Below are 22,829 nucleotides of genomic sequence, written 5' to 3'. Positions count from 1 at the left end.
ATACTCCCCGTCTAGATGTGTGAATGGTAATCTCTGTTCTTACAAACTTCACCTCCGTTCCTTATTGTGTTGTTTTCTCTTGACCCTCATGTATTTACCCTTATACCTCTCCAGCATCTAACCAACACATAACGCTGCCATCGGATCGAGGCCCTTCAGTTTCCTCCTGTCCGCCTCGCCTGTATCAACGCTCCCCAGCAGCTCTCCATAGGGTTTTCTCCCCCATGAGGGTTTCCCTGGTTTCTCCACGGTCGCCAAGTATTTAACTAGGCTCCGAAGGGTTTGCCAGGCGGATTCCTATTTTCTACTGGGATATAACTTTCCACCCTTTCTTCTTGAAACCTGGTACACCACGGGAAATACGAATTGGTCGTTCCTCTAATTCCAGGTAGGAGATTCTACGCTTTCTGTGTTGCAATGCATGAAGACTGATTAACTGCCGGATTCGGCTTGTAGTGAACATTACAGCACTACAAGTACAATCCCCAATGTTATCCTATGGGAGTGAGTGAGTCCGGTGCCACAAGCACCAAGTCTGACTCCAAGTGGGTCTTTGGAGGGATGGAGAGGCCCTTGAGGGCCATGTAGGTGATAGTGGCCTGGCTCCAGCCTGACATCTTGGAGGGCTGGGGACATGAGGGGCAGGAATCATGACATCAGAACACTGTTTAGCCAACTGCCTGGGTCAAGCAACTGTTGGTTTCCATTGTAATTTTGATTACACAGAAATAAAAACTGTGGGCCTCATTATAAGTGTGCAGGTCCGGGAACTACGTTACCGGTAAGCATGCCGGTACCGTAGTTCCCGGACCGGCAAACTGAGTTGTGCTTGCGGGTGCCTTTCTGCCCACCAAACTTGTAATGAGGCCCTGTGTCTTTGATTAAGACTTTGCCCAAGGAATACCAACCCTATCAGCAGATATTCTTAGAAGATGAATATAAAGAACTACCTCCTGATAGGGCAGAGGATTGTTCGATAGATCGGCTACCCGATGTCCAGGTGCCATTTGGTAGAATGTATACCTTATCTGAACCAGAAAAAGATGCCTTGAAGACTTATCTACAAACCAATCTAAAATAAACGGCTGAATTACGGAGTCCAAATCTCCTGTTGGGGCTTCATTATTCTTCATTCCTAAAAAAGATTCTGCTGAATTACGGCCTTGCATAGATTACAGAGGATTAAATTGAGTCACTGTCAAGGACAAATACCCACTCCCACTGATACCGGACATTTTGGAGGCTGTACGAAAGGTCACTATATTCACCAAATTAGATTTTAGAGCAGCTTATCATCTGCTGCGGATTAGTAGTGGCGATGAGTGGAAGACGCTGTTCCGCAAGCCCTTTGGCCTCTATGAATACCGTGTTATGCCTTTCGGTCTTGCTAATGCTCTGGCAGTATTCCAAAGATTCATGAACCATCTCTTTGCTGATTTAATGTTGCTCTCAGTTGTGACAATTCCCACTACCACCACCTTGTCCCTGAGGGTGGCCCAGATGGAAGCCTTCTTCTGGCCAGTGGTCCTAAGCTGCCTGCTCTGTACGAAACTCATGGTGGCAACAGTAAAAAAAAGACGGACACAAGTGATCACAGTTCAAGGGTGTTTATTGAACTATAAATGCAGGGTGGAAAAAAGCCTAACCTAAGCCTAGATCTAAGATGGGAGCAAGCTTCGACCATGAGTCGAAAAAAAGGGCCTATACTAGGGAAAACCTATTGCCAATCCTTACGCTAATTACAAAAAGAGTGTGGGGTAGGGTTTTTAATAAAGAAATAAGTGTTCAAAAATAATAAGTCAGGATGTGATTGCCAGGGGTCTCCCTTCCCCAGGTTTTCAGAACGGGACAGGTGGGTCTCCATAGCACAGTCCACACTCAAGCTTTTCCAGCACGAGCCGACAGTTCTGTACCTGCTATCAGACTCTTCGATGGTCAAGTCTCTTTTCACAAAGGTCTCTGGCCTTCATAAGGCCACTTTGACTGTTGCTTTGCGGCCTTCATAAGGCCTTCTGGTATTCGCAGTTTCAACTAATAGGGAATTGACCAGAGTCTCTCGAATAAGCACCCACATGGTGCCGGACCCCTCTGCAGCTGAACTCCCCTTTATTCTATCAGTATTTTGAACTTCCATTATGTTGCTATTTTGCGGCTTTCGTTCAACACAGTTCGGTTTTTATCGCTTCTCCCCTCGACTCACCTGCTGTGATGAACCACCTGGCTTTTCAGCATATCTGGAGTCAAGGGCGGTACCATGGTAGCAGGCGCCTCCCTCGGTCCTGCTTATTAATGTAGGCATGCTCCGTGTACCGTTGACATCTGCTGCAACACACTTCAGCTATTCTCTGCGATCTTACGATTCCTTCTGCGGAGATTTCGCGGGTCTGGGTTGAAAAGGGCAAGGTTGCATATTTCTTCGTCAGCCTCTCGCTATTTGCCGCCTTTCTCCTAGTCTTGATCTACAGTGCCTGGATAGCTGTCTCGTCATGCAGTCTGCCATGCTCGTTCTGTGCTTTCGTGCTCCACCTTTTGTCCCTCTGGGGAAAGGAAAGGGTCGGCAGGTGTGTGTGATTCTGGGTAATTGCCTGCCTCTGCCTGACCCTTGTGTCGGGACATGTCAGGTAAACAGCTTTAGGGTTAGTCTGCCGTATAACATGGAGTAAGAAAGTGTCTCTGTCAGAAAAGGGGGTTTTGTCACAAGAAATTATATTCTTCGTCCTGGGTTGTTTGGTACCTTCAGAAGGGTGAGATTCGTAGGGTTTGTGAAGCCAACCGATATGACCAGGATTTTTATCATGAAATAAACAAGTGGATTGTGGGAACTGTAGTGTTTTATCTGAGCAGGTTGGAAGTGCGGGAAATAATAATCAGAGAGACGGGAAGGAAAATGACTGGGAGTATTTGGGTAGGACATAGGAAAACAGGGATTCTGGGAGAGAAGGTTTCCAAGTGTAACAGGATTTGAGCTCCTAGCTGGTTTACCAGAGGTGTAGGGGTGATATTGGAGTTTATTAAGGGAGCTTCTTTGGGTGGAAGGGAGGTAGAAGTGGAATAACCAAGAAGAACCTAAGGGACTTCGCCCCCCTCACCTTCTTTCTCGGTATAATAATGGTTCTCCCTTTGGGCATTCCCCTGAGCATAACCCTGGACTCCTCTACCCAGGTGATCCTCCCTCGCTTGTCCACCCCCAGGGTTGTGATCTGAGAGCGCCAGAACTTCCCTGGCCACCTGAACAAGGGATTTTCGAGGGCTACCCGGGAGAATACCCTCTGGTTTCTCGCAGCTCCCCTAAAGCTCTACCAGCACTTGGAGTTCTGCCTCTGTGAACTTCTGCTTTCGTAGCCTCATCACAGGTATCTTGGGCTTTCCCTTTTCCTGTGACATGATTGTGCCAAGTGTCTGGATGGCAGCAGAAAATAGGCAATTTAAAGCTAATTGTACTTTTCAAGATGGCCATCACTTTGCTTCCCATTCCGGCAATTAAGGTATTTCCGCTGGCGGTAATTCTGCCAGTTGTAATTCCACCAGCGTAATTAACACCAAATCTACGACAGTAACAGTAATTCTGCGGATTCTGGGCAGACTTACCATCAGGTACTCATTTTCGGCAGTATTTCCGGTGGACAGAATTACCCTTACCGCCAGTGGTGTGTGCGCCCTCTGGCCAAGTTGTAATACAGCGGTAATTCTTCTGGACACTGTGGCGGTAATGGTAATTCCACCTTGCTGTATTACCACCCAACTCATGATAAGGCCCAAAAATGCACCTTTGAACTTGGTTGCTACTTGTATTAGTTTAAATTTCGAAAAAAAGTCATTTAAAAATAGAAGAGGGAAAATCAACTGTAGTTGTCTATGGATGCCACGTTAGCTGTTAGTTGGATCACCTATATAGGAACGAGCTCAAAAGTGACTGAGAGAAGACAATTCTTGCTCTTTTTCTGGAAGGGAGTGGCCTTCTAAAGACTTGTACTCCTTAAGCTCCCCTTTTTGGTGTCAGAAACCTTTCGGATCCAAACTTTGTGAAACTTGGCAAACAGGATGTTGAAGGTCAGTCAGACCTAAATGCTTCTCTACAGGCCCCTAGCTAAACTCATATGCTGCCCCTTTTATAACCTCAAGACTGACTTCAAGAGACACAACTTCCCCTCTACAGTTTGCGATGGGACTCCTTTTCCTCCTGACAATGGCAGAGACTTGATGGTGGGGCTGTTGGTTTTGCAGCTGCATGTGGTAGGAAAGCTCCTTTTCTGCTCTTCATTGCTGGAAAATAAGGTTGCAGACATTAGGACATTGGGCATAGTGAATGGTCTGAAAAGTTCATATCATTGAATTCCTCAGGCTGTCTCCAGATTCAGGTAGCTTTTTTAAGCCACGGCTCAAGCCTCACCTCAGGTCAAGAGAAAGGTCCCCATCCCCAGATCAAGACGTCTGTATCGCCTTCTCAAAGGGGTAGCAATACAAGCTCCTCCTACAGAATGATAACTGAAGGTATTCACCATACTTTTCTTGTTCAGAAACTCTCTAGGATGTGCCAGCCAATTAATGGACTTCAAGAGAGCCAACTGAACTATGAAATTCCAGCCCTTAAAGATGGAGACCGTCCAGAATATTATTCATATAATCTGTCAACAAAGGTTTCTTGAAGCAAAAGTGCTAGAGGAGGGGTGTTCAATTTTGATCCCTGAAGGCCACAAACAAACCTGTTTTTTTTAGACTATCGGACATCAATATTCCTGACATAACATGTGTCCAGTGGATCCAAATGGGAAACCATTTACATATTCAATGGCTAGCCTAAACTCCTGGTAGGTTTGTAGACTCTAGGACTAGAGTTTTGCGACATTCATATGAAGGAGGCATACTTCCATATTTTGGTGCACCCTCCCCATTAGAGGTTTCAGCACTTTACCCCCTTCAATGTCCAGTTTCAGTTTAGAACTCTTCCCTTGGATGGGACAGTGTAAAGAAGATTGCCGGTAAGTAATTCACATTTTGGGTTTACGCCACTGCGTGACTCTCACCAATCTCGATTAGGTTACTGAAATTGGAAAGTCCACAATGATTCTAATTAGTGAAAAAAAAAATGTAAACGAAATGGTGTTTCACTTGTGTCCGATATTTACATTTATTTTCAATTACAAGATTTAACGCCCAATATGCATTCACTCGAATTGTAGTGGGGCGTATTTGTCTTTTGACATATTCGTAAATAGAACCATTAATGTACATTGAATGTTCAATGTATCCGGGTCCACGTCACTGAATCTGAGTGAGCCGAGGAAACGAGAAACCATGTTCTGTAGGAAATACAACGTATGTAGTATTCTCTTCAATGTGTGCCGTTTATTTTTCAGAGTGAGACTTGACTTATTTTGTTGAACAACTATGAATTAAGAGGTACTTTGTATGACGGGGCAAGCAACTTAAAATGATACCTCGATGACTAGGCAACTAGAATGTTTTGTTGTTTTTCTTACAGACTTGCCAGTTATTTATAAATGCTGCCGTTGACTCTCCTGCGATCGACTACCACGTATCCTTAGCCCAAAGTGCCCTGCAGGTCTGCCTCACTCACCCGGAATTACAAAATGAAATGTACTGCCAGCTAGTTAAACAGACCAGACAAAGTCAGCCGCAGAGCAAGTCGGGACCCGTGCAGGTACTGTGCACCACTTCTCACACCTGATCCCATTTTCCGGGACCTTCACTATCAGTTTGGTGAATGTGCAACAGAGTAAATGTACATTTTATTTGCGTCATTGCCCATGCCTGTCACCTACTTTTACAAAAATGGCGGGCATTTTGTTATGCTGTCCGTGGCAAGATTGATGTTCTTCACTGGTTACAAGATTCAGGAGTCATGAACATTTATTGTGACTTAATATGTGTGCCTTCAAACTGATCAGGAATGAGAGGTTCCAAATCAGTGATACACGTTTTAAAATTTCAACTTTGACAACCCTGTGTGACGCATTTGCATCTGCATCTGCTAGAGGAAACTACCAGATTTCTGAGGTTTGAAGAGCTAAAGCAAATGGATTTTGCCATGAAATTCATATCTGCTAAGCAACAACACCACATTTTAAAAACTGTTGTCTGTGTGTTTCTGTCCACATGACCCTGCCCGCCACTGGGTGTATAATTGAACTTCCCAACATCCAGAGACACCTCATGTATACGTTCTTCTGGGCATCAGTAATTGGCATGCCAGTAGCTGCTAGGTCACACCTTAACATAAATCTATGCTCACCAAGAGATTATATGCTCATGTAGAGGCTCAGTAAACCTTTCTCATGTAGTTTCCTTTTAAAAGTGTAATTGACCATAAGGGCGTTGCTTCTCATGCAACCATTTTCACCATCTGAGAACTGCTCTTGTTGAAGATAAAGCTTACCTCTCGGTTTTGCTACCATACAGCACATGCAACTGCTTTTAAATCTGTCTGACCATACATTTACGAATTCTGGATGACATCTCAGCCTGGGTGGACTTCCTCTTAGCCAGGAGAAGATGAAGATGTCCAGCTAACATGAAGAATGAATCTTCCCTCAGACCCACTTTCCCAAATCCCCCCTGAATTTTGGAAAGTATGCCAAGTTATCACCTCGGGTTAAATGCTTAGTCATAGATAATAAAGGGCCAGGCCATTTGAAGGGGTGCTATTTTAATATCAGGTGGCTACGTGAGTGATGTCCCTTCATGTCACTGGACAAGTGTGCAGTTCTATTACAACACTTAGTAACTTGTCGCTTAGGCAATATTAATGCAGTCTTGCAGGGAATTTCAACTAGTGAACTTAGGGAAAGTGAACATGTCCAAGCTGCTCACAGGATCCTGCTGTGACTTACAGCAAAGTAGAAAATTCAGCTAAACGTTCGCTCTCTGCATCACCTTAAAATGCATTCAGAGGTCTACCGCTGCCTACCTTCAGGATAGCATCACCCAGTATATCCCAGGATACAGCCTTTTGTCTATGGAGGGTCACAGACTATTCATCCCTAGAAATCTGTCAGATCAGAGGATGTGAAAGCCTTTGACATGAATTCCTTCCTTCCACAGATTCGTCATGCCGCTATTGTGGCAACTTAGAGCTCAAGGATAACAGAAGGCACATAGCAAGCGAGTGTCCAGCTTTATGTGAAATTCTTACTCTGTTGAGGGGATGCTCCATATAGGAACGTGTGGTTAGCAACTTGGCATTATTGGCAAGGTTGTTTTGAAGGGAGAACTGCTAGAAATACAATCAAGGTTTTAAGATTTGTAAAAGATATCGGACTGGTTGAAAGATGAGTTTGGTTGCTAATATAACACGTGAACTTTATCAGCACAATTAACTACCCTATTGAATGTCTATAGAAATATATTTATATTCTTGAAACTGCGATACATTTGGCTGTATTTTTATGTTCTAACTATTTTTATTTGTCATCTTCTCTTATCCACGAGATTCGAAACTATTGACATATTACCTTTGTAACTAAACATTTTTACAACTATTTTGTACTGATAAATGTTGCCATGTGAAAGTTTTACATGCTAAACCAATGCACAATACTAATAAAAAAAAATCTTCATCTTTGATATTCTTTTTCTAATGCCAGCTGAACTTCAGGATTTGTTCACCCCTGGGTGGGTGGAAACACAGCATGGCTCAGTGCTGGCTTCACTTTGTGATGTTATGCGCTGCCACACCAGATGAGCAATTTGGACCAGTGTATATCAAGTGGACACACCCCATGACATTAGCTCCTTTTTTTCTGTATGCTCGGTACGCTTTAGGAACGCCATTTCGCTTGCTAAAACACTTCTTCTGTGTAATGACTAACCCTATGAAGGCCTCCAGGGTCAAGCCCTGATAGGATTGCAGAAAGCAGATGTCTGTCTCAGACCTGTAAGGAAGGCATGGTTTCAAACAGTAAGACAGATGCAAGTGATCACAGTTCAAGGGTGTTTATTGAACTTCAGTTGAGTTTGAAAAACGCCTATCTTATCCTAAATCTAAAGATGGGAGCAAGCTGTGACCATCAAATAATAATAATAAAGTCCTAGTCGAGTCTGTCAGAATAAAAGGGCCTATACTAATAAACCTATTGCCAATCCTTCTAAAAACAAATAGTGGGGGAAACAAGTTGTGCAAAAAAAAAGTGTTCAAGAAATGATATGTCAGGATATTCAAGCCGTTGCCTTCCCTACCCCATGTTTTCAGCACGGGACAAGGCGGCACACTTGAGCTTAACACACTCTCGCTTCTCTAGCACAAGGATGTAGTTCAAAACCTTAACATCAGGGCCTTCTGTGCCAAAGTCTTTTTACCATTCAAAGTCTCTTATTTCAGAGGGCATGATGCAACACAACAAACATTAAAGTTCCTCTCATTTTAGGATTTCACATGTACAACTTTTCGGGTGATTTACTGTTCACCCAGGTCCCCCTCTGCCGGTCTCAGACCAAATTTGTCTACCTCATCAAAATCGAAGACTTTCGACTGTGCGCAGAATTTTGCGTGACCCGTCCCAGGAGCACTTTGATTCACAATTGCTTGTTCTCTTCTTGGTATAACCTTTTCCTCACTTTCGCGATTGACACTTCTCAGCTGGATACCTTACAGAGCCCTTTGATTGAGCTCCCATGCAGTGCCGGACCACTCTGTCAAAGGTATTTTATCTTGGTTTTACAGTTCAATCACTCATTAGCAGTTCAACTTCACTTGCGTCTCTTATCACACGCGTTTTAACAATGTTCGTTCCAGCGCTCGCCATACAATGTTGCTTCTTGCAACTTGGCTTCAACACAGACCGGTCTTGTATCGGTCTCCCTAACTCAGCAGCTGTGTTGCTTCACTGACGCTGCTTTGTTCTTGGAGCCAAGGATGGTTCCACGGCGGCTAGCGCTTTTCCCCTCCTGGATTATTGGTGCGGGAGGGCCGCGGCTATCTCCAACACACAATGCAGGATTCTTCAGCCTGGTTTCTTGGTCTCATGCTTTCTATTCTCAAGGTTTCTGATAGCAACAGTTCCTTATCAAGCAAAGCTCAATGGAACTTCCCTCCTTGCAATCCCCTTTTGTTTTGCTGTCTTTCTTCTCTCGTTCTGCTGCCTTCTTGCAATTGATGTTTCCTTCTGTGCTTTGCCTCGCTCAGAGTGTGCTCTCGTGCTCGACCTTTTATCCGTGTGGAGAAGCTTAATGAGCCAGGTGTGTGTGATGGTCAGTAATTGCCTGACCTCGCCTGATCATTGTATTGGGACACGTCAGGTATACTGCTCGGGTGTTAGTCTATTTTCTCTCATAGCGGGCTGTCCGTGTGAAAGTGTTCGTGGTGTAAAAAGGGGCGGGGGGTAGAGTTCCTAAATATCCTACCTGGTAGGATGGGGTAAAGGTGTTATAGGGAAGGGGATACAGCATCTCACCATCCGGTGTCCCAATCCCCAAAGACCCCTCACCCAGGTGATCCTCACGCACTGATCCACCCACAGGAAATGGACCCAAAAGCGATGGGCGTGTCCTGGCCACCTGTATGACAGATCCCCAGGGACTAGTGGGTGAGACACCTTCTGGTTTCTCACAGACCCCCCCCAAAGGATTTGCATGTATTACTTGGGGGAGGGCCACAAGCCAAAAGAGTGTGGGTTGTGTCAATTAATGCTTCCAAAGGTCCATAGGGATTGTGCAGCTAAACATTTTACCTACTGGCACAAGCATGACATGAGGAGCCCCTTTAAGTCTCTGGGCATGGAGCACATGAGAGCGTTGTTGGAAGAACGGAAAGATGAATGTTACCCGCTCTGAAAAGATGAGCAAAAGAAGCAGAAGCCCAGGAAGAGGTCCCTCTCTGTGAGTGACTCCTCCAAGCACCACGCCTCTTGTCCCTCAGAACACACCACATTTGAGAAAGGCATCAGAGGCTCCTTTCTGGAGCATGACTACATGCCTGCAAGCTCTTTCACAGCTCTAGTGGACAAAGTTCCATGCTGGTGCGCCACCTTCGAGCGGTGAGACCTTAGCCTTGGTCCCCAATGCCCTTGCTGTTGCTTACAGCCATCTGTGCTGGAATCTCACAGGAGTATGCCCCTCTTCCAAGGAGCAAATTTATCTTAAAGATGTCTGACAACTTTAATGAAGTTCGGGACCGTATCCCTTTTTGTGATGGAACCCATTTGCTCCGGTGGGTTGTGGACTACCTGGAGAAGTTATATGGAGAGGGAGTGGACCTGTTGGTGCTGGCAGCAGACCTGAAGGAGCCCAGCATCCTGGACCCTTTCCTGGATCTGGATATCCTTCCAGCACTGACTCTGGGAAGGCTGAATGCTTCTTTCAAAGAGTGGTGGCTAAGGTGGTCGAAACACTTGGATTGTCAGCACCTTCCAAGTTCATGGTTGACTATAAGCTGGCCAATGTTTTGGATGAGGGACCTTCGCAATATTCTCTGCTTCCATTCAATTTGGTGCTGCGGCCCCTGTGTAGGTGTAGGAAGAGAGTGGCAGAGAAAGGGCCAACAGGGTACAGCGCATAGACGGCAGCTTCAGTGATTGTGGATGGGCTGCGGCTGAGAGCTTGGGTGGGAACCTGCCAGATTACCCACTAGGAAATAGAATTGAGAAAAGAATGGGTTTGCTCTCAAGCTGCGCACACACAAGAGATAACAAGCACAAATGCTGATTAGATTGGTTGGTTTTAATCAACGCTGTTGCATCCCGACACGCGTTTCGAGCTTCCTTCTCTTCTACTGAGGCTTAATCTTGGCTGGTCTAAAGTCAGTGGGTGAAACTAATTGATTTAGCAATTTGGCCGTGGGCTCCCAATAGCTTGCAGTTGCACGAGGATCGTATCTGTAAATTATTGTGTAGCAGCGCGTTCGCTGGTCAGAGGAACTGGAGCCAAACGTGCGCCCTCTGTGTCCGGACTTTGGTACATTGTACATTGTACCCAGAGACGGCCATCCTGGTTTAGAACATCCATTGCTACTGACGGGGTAAGAATTGGTGGCCCTCCTAGTGCAGCATTATTTTTTCCCACTGAGTGAATAGGCTGGAATCCATCTTGTGTAGATTTCGTTAGTTTGGGATTTCATATACGCAAATGCTGTTCCTCAATTTATCAGTGTGTTGCATATGAAACCTGTTCACTTACTGAGTATCAAATAAATCTGAGAAATTAAAGTGCCAATACTACCAATTTGTGTGTGCCCTTCCAAAACCCTTAGGGGGGATCCATTGCTCAGAGGTTCCTTTTATAGTCAGTCATAATTGACTAGGGAGTTTGTGTCTTGCAAGTGGTCCTTGACTCTGAGAAAAAGCTGTATCTAATGGAAGCACTTTCCATTCAATAGCCCAAGGTGGGACAACTTTGGTTAGGAACACTCTATGGTCTAAATGGCGTCATAACCTTATACTTATTTAATTGAAAAAATGTAAACTCGGTTTGTATTGCCATTTTTCGTCAATATGTGATCAATTTACACATGTTTTCAAATACTCCAGTATTGACCAATTAAACAAAACAAAGAACACGAGCTATTTCCTCCTCCCTCCAACCCCCAAATAAAGACAAGAACAGTTTGGGTTGTTGAAATGGAGCACACAACAGGGGTGGTGTATTAGACACTAAAGTTAACCCCCAGCAACAGTCTTAAGCTCTTTTGCATGTTACTCAGTTCCCTTCTTACATCTCTTTGATTTTATTTTGCACAACCCCAGGCTCTCTTCTGGAGGTAGGCTCTAACTCTATCCAAATACCCTTGTATATTTTGAGATGGGCAGTACTTAAGTCCACAGTGCACGTATTTGAAGCTAAAGCAAGGGGAAGAAGTGTAAAAAATCCATTGGGTTTGGCTTCTGGTGTTTTTGCTCTTTATACATTTTTACGGTCTGAATTGGCCAAGCATCAATAATCCTAAATACATAAAACAATAAACCTAGGCACTTACTGATTGCCAGTGTCTAAGAAGAGCTTTGGCTGTGTAACCCAAAACAAGCTATTAAAATCAGACCAATTAGGGGGCGTGGCCTGGAGCGCCATCGATGTGGTCGCTCCTCTGAAGCCGCCCGTGGGATGCCCACCGCCGCCGTCAGATTATGGCGGTTCCACTGAGACTACTGTGTCGCCAATACCAGCTAAGAAGACCGGAACCTACTCAGCTTAACTTGGCCCAGAATGATCACTGAACGCGGGAGTGTTCCGTCCAAACTTAGCAGCAGAACTCTACCCCCTTCACCAGCCGAAGGAAACAAGATGGCAGCCTCGCCGGAGCCCAGCAGCACACTACGTGCCTCGCGGTGACAGGGCTGTGGAGTGCCGAGGAGCCGGAGGGGAGGAATGAGCAGAGGCCTGACACTCCTCGAGGGTCCGCAGACCCGCCAGCACAGAACCGCCGGGATCGTGTCAGTGGCAGCTGGAGTCCACGGAAGGGGCTTCCCCTGCGGCGGCTTGTGACTGGAGCGTGCTGCGCTCGCATACTCAGCTGGGAGCGGGACTCTGGAGCCGTCGCTCCCCTCCTTTCCTGAGCAGACTCCAAACCCTGACGCACGTATCTGGGGAGCACCGGGAGCTGCAGGTGGGTCCTCCTCACCCCCGTTCTGATATTCGACTTCAGCCCTTCCCCCAGCATCAGCCGGCGCCATCGCTAACCACATGCTGGGAACATACGGAGGGACACGAACTAGGTCTCCACGGTGTTCGACCGGTTCCAGGGACATAGGGGAATGAACAGAGGCCCGAAGGCCGCCCCTGCCATCCAAATAAGCTCTGACCTACAGATCCCCCCGCTCCCCTCCACGCAACATTTGGTCGCCCTGAACCGGACCCAGCCTGCTGAAGAGCAAGAGTTCCACAGCAATTACCCAAGGTCCCCCCCCGGACCACCACCTCCTGGGGTGCCCCGGCCCATACGCCCACCCAGTGACCTGAATCACCACGGGGCAACGGCTACCCCTGCCAGCTTCTCTTCTACGCTCAAATACACCGTAACAGCTGGCGACGGAGGCCTACGATCTGCGACCCCAACGACTCTCTGAACTCTGCAGGACCAGATCGGGGAACGAGCTTGGAGCGTTTTTCACCCTTGGAGTCGCCTCCCGCACTCCTGGTCCCCTCTGTAACTCGTCCGACCGCAACCGCTCAGCACAACCACCATGTCCAGGCAAACAAAGGTTAGCAAGGGCACGGATATATCCACCATCTTCGTTGCACCAGATAAAAATAAGAAACAGGATCCCCTAAACTTACCCCACAGAAGCCACAAGAGGATAGGGGAGCCCTCGCTACTAAAGGGGACCTAGTAGCCTTCATGGCGGACATTAAGGCAGAGTTCCGCTCGTGCCTCTCAGAATTTACCACCAAAGTGGAGCCGACAGACCAGAGGGTTACAGATCGAGCAGAGGCTCTGAGAAATCGAAGACCATACTCGGGACCATACCACCACTCTGGGGGAAATGCAGAGATCCATTGATACCTTGCAACACAAATGCGAGATCCTAGAGTTTAAACACGAAGACCTTGAAAACAGGGCACGTCGCAACAACCTCCGCATCCGGGGCGTCCCGACCTCCGTCCCCGACAACAAGCTGACGGACTACGTGGGGAGCTTCTTCGAGGCCCTACTCCCGGACCTAGATAAATCTCAGCTCTTGCTAGACTGGACCCACAGGCTACGTCCGCACCGGGGGGTGGATTCAGACCCCCCCCCAGATGTTATTACCAGGGTCCACTTCTTCACGACCAAAGAGGCAATATCGGCGATCAGCCGCCAAGGGGAGGAGATCACTTTCCAGAGCACTCCACTTCAGATTTACCAGGACCTCTCACCACTCACCCTTCAGAAAAGAAGAGCACTCCGACCCCTGGCACTATTCCTCCAGGACCAGCAGGTCCGCTACAGATGGTTGTTCTCAACGGCCCTACCGTTCACATACAAGGGCACCCTACGCCGGATTAGCCACCTGGAGGACGCAGAGAAAATCATGCACCCAACCTCGCCCCGAGAGCTCTCCACGCCGAACCCGGAGGGGGCTGGGGACTCTGAGCCACTCCCCTCCCCAAAGCCCAAACGATCGCCATGGTCGACAACACAGCGAAACAACAGAAGGAGATGATCAGAGGCACTTCCGCGTCCCCAGGTTCCAACATCATGTTAGCCTGGGCTCACTTGGCCTCACTTAAATTAGGATTCGCCACCTTACTCTTAAACTGATGAGCCTCGAAGACGAAGGAGGCGGGCCATACCCGCTCCAAGGATACTTTCCAACTCTGGTTCCTTGGAAACCCACAGTACACAATACTTGATGAGACAGTTGGCCCTGTTGGCCAAGGGTACGTCTGTACTCACAATGTCGGCCTACCCGCCGGTTAAAGTTGCAGCCCCCCTTTGGGGTTCCACGTTAAAACCTCAAGTGCAGGATGATATTCTAGGGATTCACAGCGGAAATGGCAGTTGAATCACCAGCTCACGGCTCCCCCCCAACCCAAGTAACGGAGAGTGAAATGACATCGGACCACCAATCCCTGAGGCTCCTCTCCCTAAATGTTAATGGACTGAACTCTCCTAACAAGCGAAAAGCAATCCGACTAAAGCTCCAGGACGAGGATGCTGCGGTAGCCATGCTCCAAGAGACTCATCTGCTGCCAGCAGATGTTACTCGGCTTCGCTCTCAGCTATTCCCGCTTCAATTTTTTTCACCTCCGGAACAAGCAAAAAGGGAGGCACTGCAATCCTTTTTAGGAAAGACTTGAACCCACACGTTTTGGAAACGAAAACGTGCCCAGAAGGCCAATTTACAGCAGTCAAATGCCTCCTGCTAGGAGACCTTTACACCTTTATCTCGGTGTATGCCCCTAACTGGACAATCACACTTCTATGACACCCTGTGTGCGTCTCTCGCCCACTTCGTAGAGGGCCAAACGATAATCGGATGGGATTTCAACGGGGTTCGCGACCCCACCAAGGTCAGGTCACACCCCCCGACTCCAAGCGATTTCGCCCAGGCACTAAGCCTCCTCCGGCTGTTCAGGTCCTTGGAGATAGTAGACATCTGGCGGGTGCTTTACCCCACCGAAATAGACTACTCCTTCTATTCATTCGTCCACCAAACCTTTTCAAGGATCGACCTGTTCCTGACATCCCCGCAAACCTTAGCCTTCATCAAAGAGGTATCCATCGGCACAAGAGCCATATCCGATCACGCCCCAGTGATCTTGGAATTCCGGGCCCAGAACCCCAAACTCAATAGTCCACGTAAATGGTCCTTATACGACCCGATCCTTAATGATATGGCGACCAGAGACAAGATCGCAGAGGGGATAAGAAATTTCTTTGATGAGAATCCAGCCTCAGACACTTCGCTAGCGAATAATTGGGACGCCATGAAGGCAGTGATTAGGGGTACCCTGATCGCCCAGGGAGCGGCCTATCACCGGGATAGGCGACAGACTCGGATAGCTCTAGAGGATGAGCTGAGGGAGGCTGAGGCAGTCCACAGGGAAAAAGGCTGGTCCCCTAAGACGCAGCGAATCATACGCACGGCGAGGAAAAAACTAGAAGCCCACTATGCGGAACAAACCGCACTGCTAATGGCGAAAGCCAAACAGTCATACTACGCGAAGAACAACAAGGCAAACAGATTACTGGTGGCCAAACTAGCCAAGCGAAGACGCATTAATACGATCACTGGCCTGCGTGATCCCAATGGGGTCACTCAGAGCCCGAAAAGCAATGTCTAGCAACAGATAACCTGACCCAAATCATGACGGCAACCCCACGGAACCTATCGCAACAGATGGAATACCTGCAGAAGGCAGCATTGCCCCGTCTCCCCGACACCACGAGAGGCGAATTGGAGGCGCCCATTACAGGGGAGGAGGTTGAGGAGGCCATTAAATCACTCAAAACACGGCCCCAGGCCCAGACGGCTTTTCAACAAGATTTTATAAACTATTTATTTCTCAGCTGACCCCCCCCCCTAGTTACTCTGTTCAACTCCTTCAGGGAAACGGGATCAGTAACCCCATCGATGCAGGAATCAACCACCATCCTCCTGCCCAAACCAGGGAAGGATCCGAGAAGCCTCACCTCCTATAGGCCGATTGCACTTCTGAACATTGACGCAAACATATATTCAAAAATTCTGGCGAACCGCTTGAGTCGCGTCCTACCAAAGATTATCCACCCCGACCAGGCAGGCTTCATTTTACACCAGACGGCAGGTGACAACATTCGGAGAACCTTGAACCTGGTAGACCTTGCCTCCCGGAAGTCCCAGAAACTAGTCTTAATGGCACTGGACGCAGCCAAGGCATTTTATAGGGTGGATTGGACATTCATGAAACACACCCTGGGGGCCTTCGGCTTCGGGACAACATTCCAAACGATGGTTCTAGCTAACTATAACAGTCCAAGAACCTTCCTGAGGATCAACGGGCATAGCTCAGCTCCGATCCCCCTGTCCTGTGGAACCAGGCAGGGCTGCCCGCTATCACCCCTGCTGTTTGCACTCACCATGGAGCCCTTTCCCCAAAGAATTAGGCGAAACGACCAAATCAAAGGCCTACAGAGTGGCCCCATGCAACACAAAATCGCCCTATATGCGGACGACGTATTGCTTACGATCTCGGAGGCCCATTCGTCCCTGAAATATGCGCTACGAGAAATAGCCAGCTATGGTGAGGTCTCAGGCTTTACAGTAAACTTTGACAAATCATCGGCTTTAAGCACGGCTTTAAGCATCGGCCTCACCCCGACAGAGCGGGAGCCACTGGCCAAGATGTGCCCGATAACATGGGAAAAAAAGGCCATCCCCTACTTAGGGGTCCACATCCCAGCCGACCCAAGAGACACGTATAAAGCTAACTTCCCCCGGTTGTTTAAAGAATTGGAAGGAGACCTAAAACATTGGGCGACCCAAGAGATTTCACTGCTGGGGCTCATCACAGCCTGTAAAATGAACCTCCTTCCGAGGTTCCTATACGCCTGCACCTCCCTCCCAGTAGCCATTCCCGCACCAACTCTTCACGATATCCAGAGAAAGATGCTGAAATTTATCTGGAAAGGTAAGAGAACGAGAATCCCCCTCAGAACTCTGCTAGGGGGTTCCAGACTGGGAGGGTTGGGGGTCTCAGACCTGCAGGCCTACAGAGTGGCAGCTCAACTAGCGCAGGTCCAGGCGTGGCAAACTATTACAAACCGCCCTAGATGGGTAGAACTGGAACAATCGCAAATGCCCCTACCCTTATGATTTTTGCCGCACATCCCACCCCCCCTCAGAGCACACTGGGGAGACCTCCTCCTATCAACCAAGCATACCCTAAGCTCCTGGGACTGGGCGCTGAAGCGAAAGGGAGTACCAAGATGCCTGAGCCCACGATCCCCGGTCTTCCATAATCTGGCATTCTCACCTGGAGCGCACCCTCGCAACTTTCAGAACTGGATAAAGGGCGGGCTGGAGACTATAGACCAGCTATATATGGGAGAGATCCCCCTCACATTTGAGCAATGTAAGGAAAAGTTCCAACTCCAGGAGAGGGACAGATTCACCTATATCCAACTACGTCACTGGTGCTCGCACCCCAAAACTTTGCAAGCAGCGACACGCCCTCCCACCGCCCTGGAACTCACACTTGGAGATCTTCCAGCTCGTGGCAGAGTATCCACCATATATAGGCGCTTCTTAAGCGACTTCCTGGTCACAAGAACCCGCTGCATGGCCCAGTGGGAAGCAGATCTAGGTCACCCAATAGAGGATCAAACCTGGGTAGACATATGGACCAGAACACACGCCTCATCCACCTGCATTACCAACAGGGAATGTGCGTTCAAGATCATGCTACGGTGTTATTACCCGCGCCTTAGACTCCACCATAGAAATCCACAACTGGACCATTCCTGTTGGAGAGGATGTGGCCATCCAGGCTCCTTCTTCCATATGTGGTGGACCTGCCCAAAAGATCCAGCAATTTTGGAAGACATGCTTGGGGACCATCGCACAAATTACCGGAACGGCGATCCCGCTGAAACCAGAGCCAGTCTTGCTGGGAGCTCCGATCCCCGTGATCTACCCGCGCTCCGGAACAATATCGAAACTACTGACGCACTGTCTGCTAGCGGGGAAAACGGTGTTGGCCTGCTCTTGGAAATCCCCGGACGGCCCTCACATGGCCCAATGGTGGACTAAACTTTGGGATATTTTGATTGGGGAGAAGGTGACGGCAGCGCAGGCGGGAACTCTCCACCGATTCAAGAATATTTGGGCCCCAGTGCTTGAATATGACCAGCGCTTCCCCACCCTGACCTACAAACCCACCAGGGTTCGATGGATCCTGAAGGACCAAGAGTCCCCTAAGGGAGACACATAGACGCTGAGGCGCAAAATGGGCAATCTAGGAGGAAAGATTCTGCCTCCGAGGACCAAGGGGAAAGGGGGCCGGGGGGAGGAGAAATCTACCTGGGGGGGAAAAAGGAATGGGGATCAACATGCCTAAATAATTGTTGCTTATAATGTTTTGTAAATATCAACCCGCCTTGATTTAAAATAAACAAATAAAAAAAAAAATCAGACCAATTACCAATTATACTGTAACATACAGATATTTCCATCTTCCACCCTTCCTCCCCGTGACATTTCTAATTCATGTCATTGAAAAGTGGTCATTTATCAAGCGTCTGAACTGCCACAGAAGTCAATCGGTGCGGACCATATTTTAAGATAATTTTGAAACCATCAGGTCTAAGGGCCATAATCTTTTTGGATGCCACAATTTCCAAAACCTTGCATCATTTCCATATTTAGATTAAGCATATTCCAGCAACACACTAAAGCTAATTAAACAGCTTTAAGCAAGTGGGTAATGAGGTGGTCAAATTGTCTGTCGCTGGGTAAATTCCTTCCTCTAAATCTCCTTAAAAAAACTATTAGCGTTGTGTTCCTGCCAAGATGGACACTGCTGATCATTTTTATTCTAGTGAAGAGCTCTTCCCATTACACTTGCATTTGTGAACCAGTGAGAATATGAACACATCATTTTATTAAGTCTAGAGGGGGATTGGCACTACCTATAGGATAGCTTGTAAAACACTCCCTTTTTGTGGTGCATGTCAAAGATTTGAGACCTCTTACCCATATATGGCTCCTTGTATCCTCATCAATGTTTATCCCTAATTCCTGTTCCCGTTTGCACATATAAGAGAGCTTCTCTGTGATATCTACTTTATCAAGCAGCTAAAACAATGGGGCCATACTGCCATTTGAAATACTATACATGAAAGTGATTTCAAGCAAATACGTTTTCTGCGTTCTAGCTGCATGCACACCCAATAATTAGTAAACCTTTGGGTGGATCTGGGAGTTCCTGCACCTATACGATTACCCAATATTGAAATTTGCATTCACTCTACAGATGAGATTGGGCGGGTGGAATTCTAAACACCAGTAGCCTTATAATGCTGCAAGGATGCAATTGCTCTTTCTACTTTGTCACCCGAGATGTTCAAATTTTAGGTGGGCCATTGTTGATATATGTGGCAATGGGATTGACTCTAAATAATTTTGCGGGGACATTGCATCTAAGATCCTCTTTAACATTATTGAATTAAAATATTTTAAGAATATTGGCCTTCCTCTCTTCCACATAATGCAGATTCCCCACTTATTCTGAAGGGCACAGGATATAATTTCTTGGTTTAGGCAGACCCAATTTTACAAGCTAAGGTCCGCTTGGTCTTCTTTCCATTGGTGTACTGAAAGTACTTTTTTATTTTTATTTTTGTATTCTTTAATGTGTAATTTGGCTATTAAACAAGCCTTAATCAAAATAAAATAGCAAGACATCAGGAACATAATTAATACATAATTAAAACCCGTTATAATTAAAAAAAGAAAAATCAAATATGTAATATATTTAAATAAATCATTAGTATGTAACAGGATCATAAAAAGGAAAGGAAACATCTCAATCATTCTACTAATTTCAGAAATCCTTTCCATACATAAAAGGCTAATGAGGTAACAACTATTGAATCGGCTCTAAACAGAGTATTCCAGAATTGGTCTGAATCAATTAAACTAAAATCTGTGCAAGTGTTAGAATATCCTCTTTTATAGTGGCTCTCCATTTTCTGACAAGATGTTGGAACGTGTCAACATGTTTCTACAGATTCACAACATAGACAACACCAGCGGGCTTCAATGGGTATCCCTCGGCAAGCTCCAATACTCCATGGTTTCAAGTAAATTAAGGCACAGCCTTAAAATGAAATGTGTTTTCAAGCATTATTTTGTTAGGTAGGTTAAAGGTATGTTAGCCACGAAACCCTGGGTAGTATGTTGTGCATATCTACTGGTCTTAGATAGTTTATCAATATTCTAAATCCTATCTCTCATTTTGGCTTTTTTTTCTCAATGTTCTCTCTATAGAGGGTTTTGCCAGTGCTTCCTGTAGTATAATTTCTATACTAGACAAATAATCAATAGAAAAGGACCTAATTTCCACCAGGAACTAATTATTATTCGTTGAGTAATCCACTATCCCCATCATAGTTAATCATTTGTTGGTGTTAAGTTTGCTAGGCAACATTTTTAAATAAACCAATGTACGTTGAACCGCCCAGTTTGTGGTAAGCGAGGTGAGGCCATATTCTAGCCTCACAGCTTCAACTGGGGTAGATAAAGGGAGATTTATAATACTTCTTAAGATTTTTCCTTCTATTTTGGTAGCCAGTTGACATGGGTTCGGGCATTGATGCCAAGCCATACATTAGACTTATATATCTCGAAGAGAGCCAAAATATTAGAGCCCCCACTTTTACCAATATATTGTTTAGCAGCGGACCATTTTCTCCAAATACATGGGGCACAAATTTCAGCATGATATGATATGCTTGGATTCTTTTTAATATTAAAGCCCAAATAGCAATAATATTCAACTACCTTAAGAATATTATCATTTAATTTCCAAATAAATTTGGGTTTCCTTGAAGCAGTACTATTCAAAAGCATGACCTTTGTCTTGTTAGTATTAATGGTCATATGGTTTTCTTTTGCATTCAATGCTAGTGCACTGATTGATCTTTGTAGTCCTATTGGGGTTAGGTCGAGTAAGACTGTATCATCCGCATACGCAAGCCAATTTATGGGAATATAATTTATTTTAGTGGGAACATTCTGTATTGTGTTTAAGGCAAGAGTGAGGTCAGCCACATATAGGTTAAATAAAATGGGAGCTAGGGCACACCCTTGTTTTAAGCCACGATTTGTGCTACAGGGGCTACTCATTTCACCCATTTGATCTATATGTATTAAGACTGAAGTATTAGTATATAGCCCTTTGATATAGTATAATAAACATGGTGTCAATTGCCCATCTCTCAGGTTTAGCCCACAGCAACGTGCGAGATACCTGGCGAGAAAGCCAGGCTATAGTCTTTATAGCAGCACTAGAGGTTTCTTTTCCTCATGCCCGATTTGGAATCTGCCATAAGGTATTAAATCAATAGAATATTGCTCATGGGTCAATAGTTTAATAATTTTTGTGCGAAAGCCTGTTTGAAATGGTTCTAGAAACGCTTTCTCGTTTGGCCATTTTGTTAGTTTCTTAGCAATATTGAGACACATATTATCTGACTAGAATCCTGCATCGCTAATAGTCAATAGTTAGCAGGATTTCGTTTTGAGCCTTAATAAAAAATTGGGACAAGTATGGAGTCATGCCATGTATTGGGGATTAGGCATGTAGCCTCTATCATCCTAAATATGTTATAGAGGATTTCTGACCAAAAGTATGGGTTTATCTGTAAAGTATGTTAGGGATACCATCTGGTCTCGGGGCACCTGAGATTTTCAGATTAATAATGTTGCTTCTCTTATCATCAGTCATAATCCATGAATTTGGGGCAGGCTGTGATGTTATTTAAATCGTCCAAGGATGGAAAATCATCCTTGGTAAAATACAATTTATTGATATATTGGACCCAAGTTTAGGAAGCAATGGGATTTAATTCCATGGAGGCGGTAGTAGTCTTGCCTTCATTAAAGTGTTGCCAAAATGTACGCTTATTCTGGGATTTAAGTAGAAAGCGGGACGCTGTTGGAGCGGCGATCCTCAGCAATAAAGCCTATATCCTCAACTTCTGTTGGCTTAGGTCTGGTGAGATAAGTGTGCCAGTGAAACGACTGAACCGGTAATAGCGCTCCGGTCCCCTGTTATCCCTGTGGGCAGTGTAAGGAAGGCATGGTATCAACAGTAAGACAGACACAAGTGACCATAGTTCAAGAGTGCTAAAAGGGTTTGAAAAATGACTATCTAATCCTAAAACTACAGATGGGAGCAAGCTACGACCATCAAATATTAATAACACAGTCCTAGTGGTGTCTTGTCAAAATAAAAGGGCATATATTAATGCACCTATTGCCAGTCCTTACCTCTAAATACAAATAGCGTGGGAAACAATGTTACGAAAAGGAAAGAAGTGTTCACAAAATTGTATGTCAGGATGTTCAAGCCGTTGGCCTCCCTTTCCCGTGTTTTCAGCACAGGAGAAGGCGGTACACTCATGTTAAGCACAGTCTCTGGCTTCTCTAGCACAAGTGTTCAGTTCAAACATTAGCATCAGGGCCTTCCGAGCCCCAAGCCTCTTTGCTTTTCAAAGTCTCTTGATCCAGAGGGCCTGATGCAACAAACAAAAAAGTTATTTTCCTCTTTCAGATTTTCTGAAGTACTCAATTTCTCAGGTGATTCACTATTCACCCCCAGATCCCGCTCAGATCCTTTTAACACAATGTGCTTCACCTTGGATCCCCCTCATTTGGGCTCAGATCCTCTTTGCACAATGTTCGTAGAATAGGATA

The 22,829-nt window shown here is 46.1% G+C and overlaps 1 protein-coding gene across 1 annotated transcript in view; it reads left to right on the top strand.

Moving 5' to 3' along the window:
- The window catches only part of PLEKHH2 (pleckstrin homology, MyTH4 and FERM domain containing H2), a 1,974,292-nt gene that overhangs the window by 1,258,578 nt on the left and 692,885 nt on the right, over positions 1–22,829 (top strand). Inside the window, exon 19 of the mRNA XM_069608462.1 lies at positions 5,483–5,662. Coding sequence (XP_069464563.1) covers positions 5,483–5,662 — 180 coding nt within the window. The remainder of the gene's footprint in view (positions 1–5,482; positions 5,663–22,829) is intronic.

This window comes from Ambystoma mexicanum, chromosome 4q, assembly GCF_040938575.1.
Source record: "Ambystoma mexicanum isolate Mex_15411 chromosome 4q, UKY_AmexF1_1, whole genome shotgun sequence".
Classification (NCBI taxonomy): domain Eukaryota; kingdom Metazoa; phylum Chordata; class Amphibia; order Caudata; family Ambystomatidae; genus Ambystoma; species Ambystoma mexicanum.
Note: the sequence above shows the minus strand (reverse complement) of the source record. Positions and strands in the feature narration are given on the sequence as shown.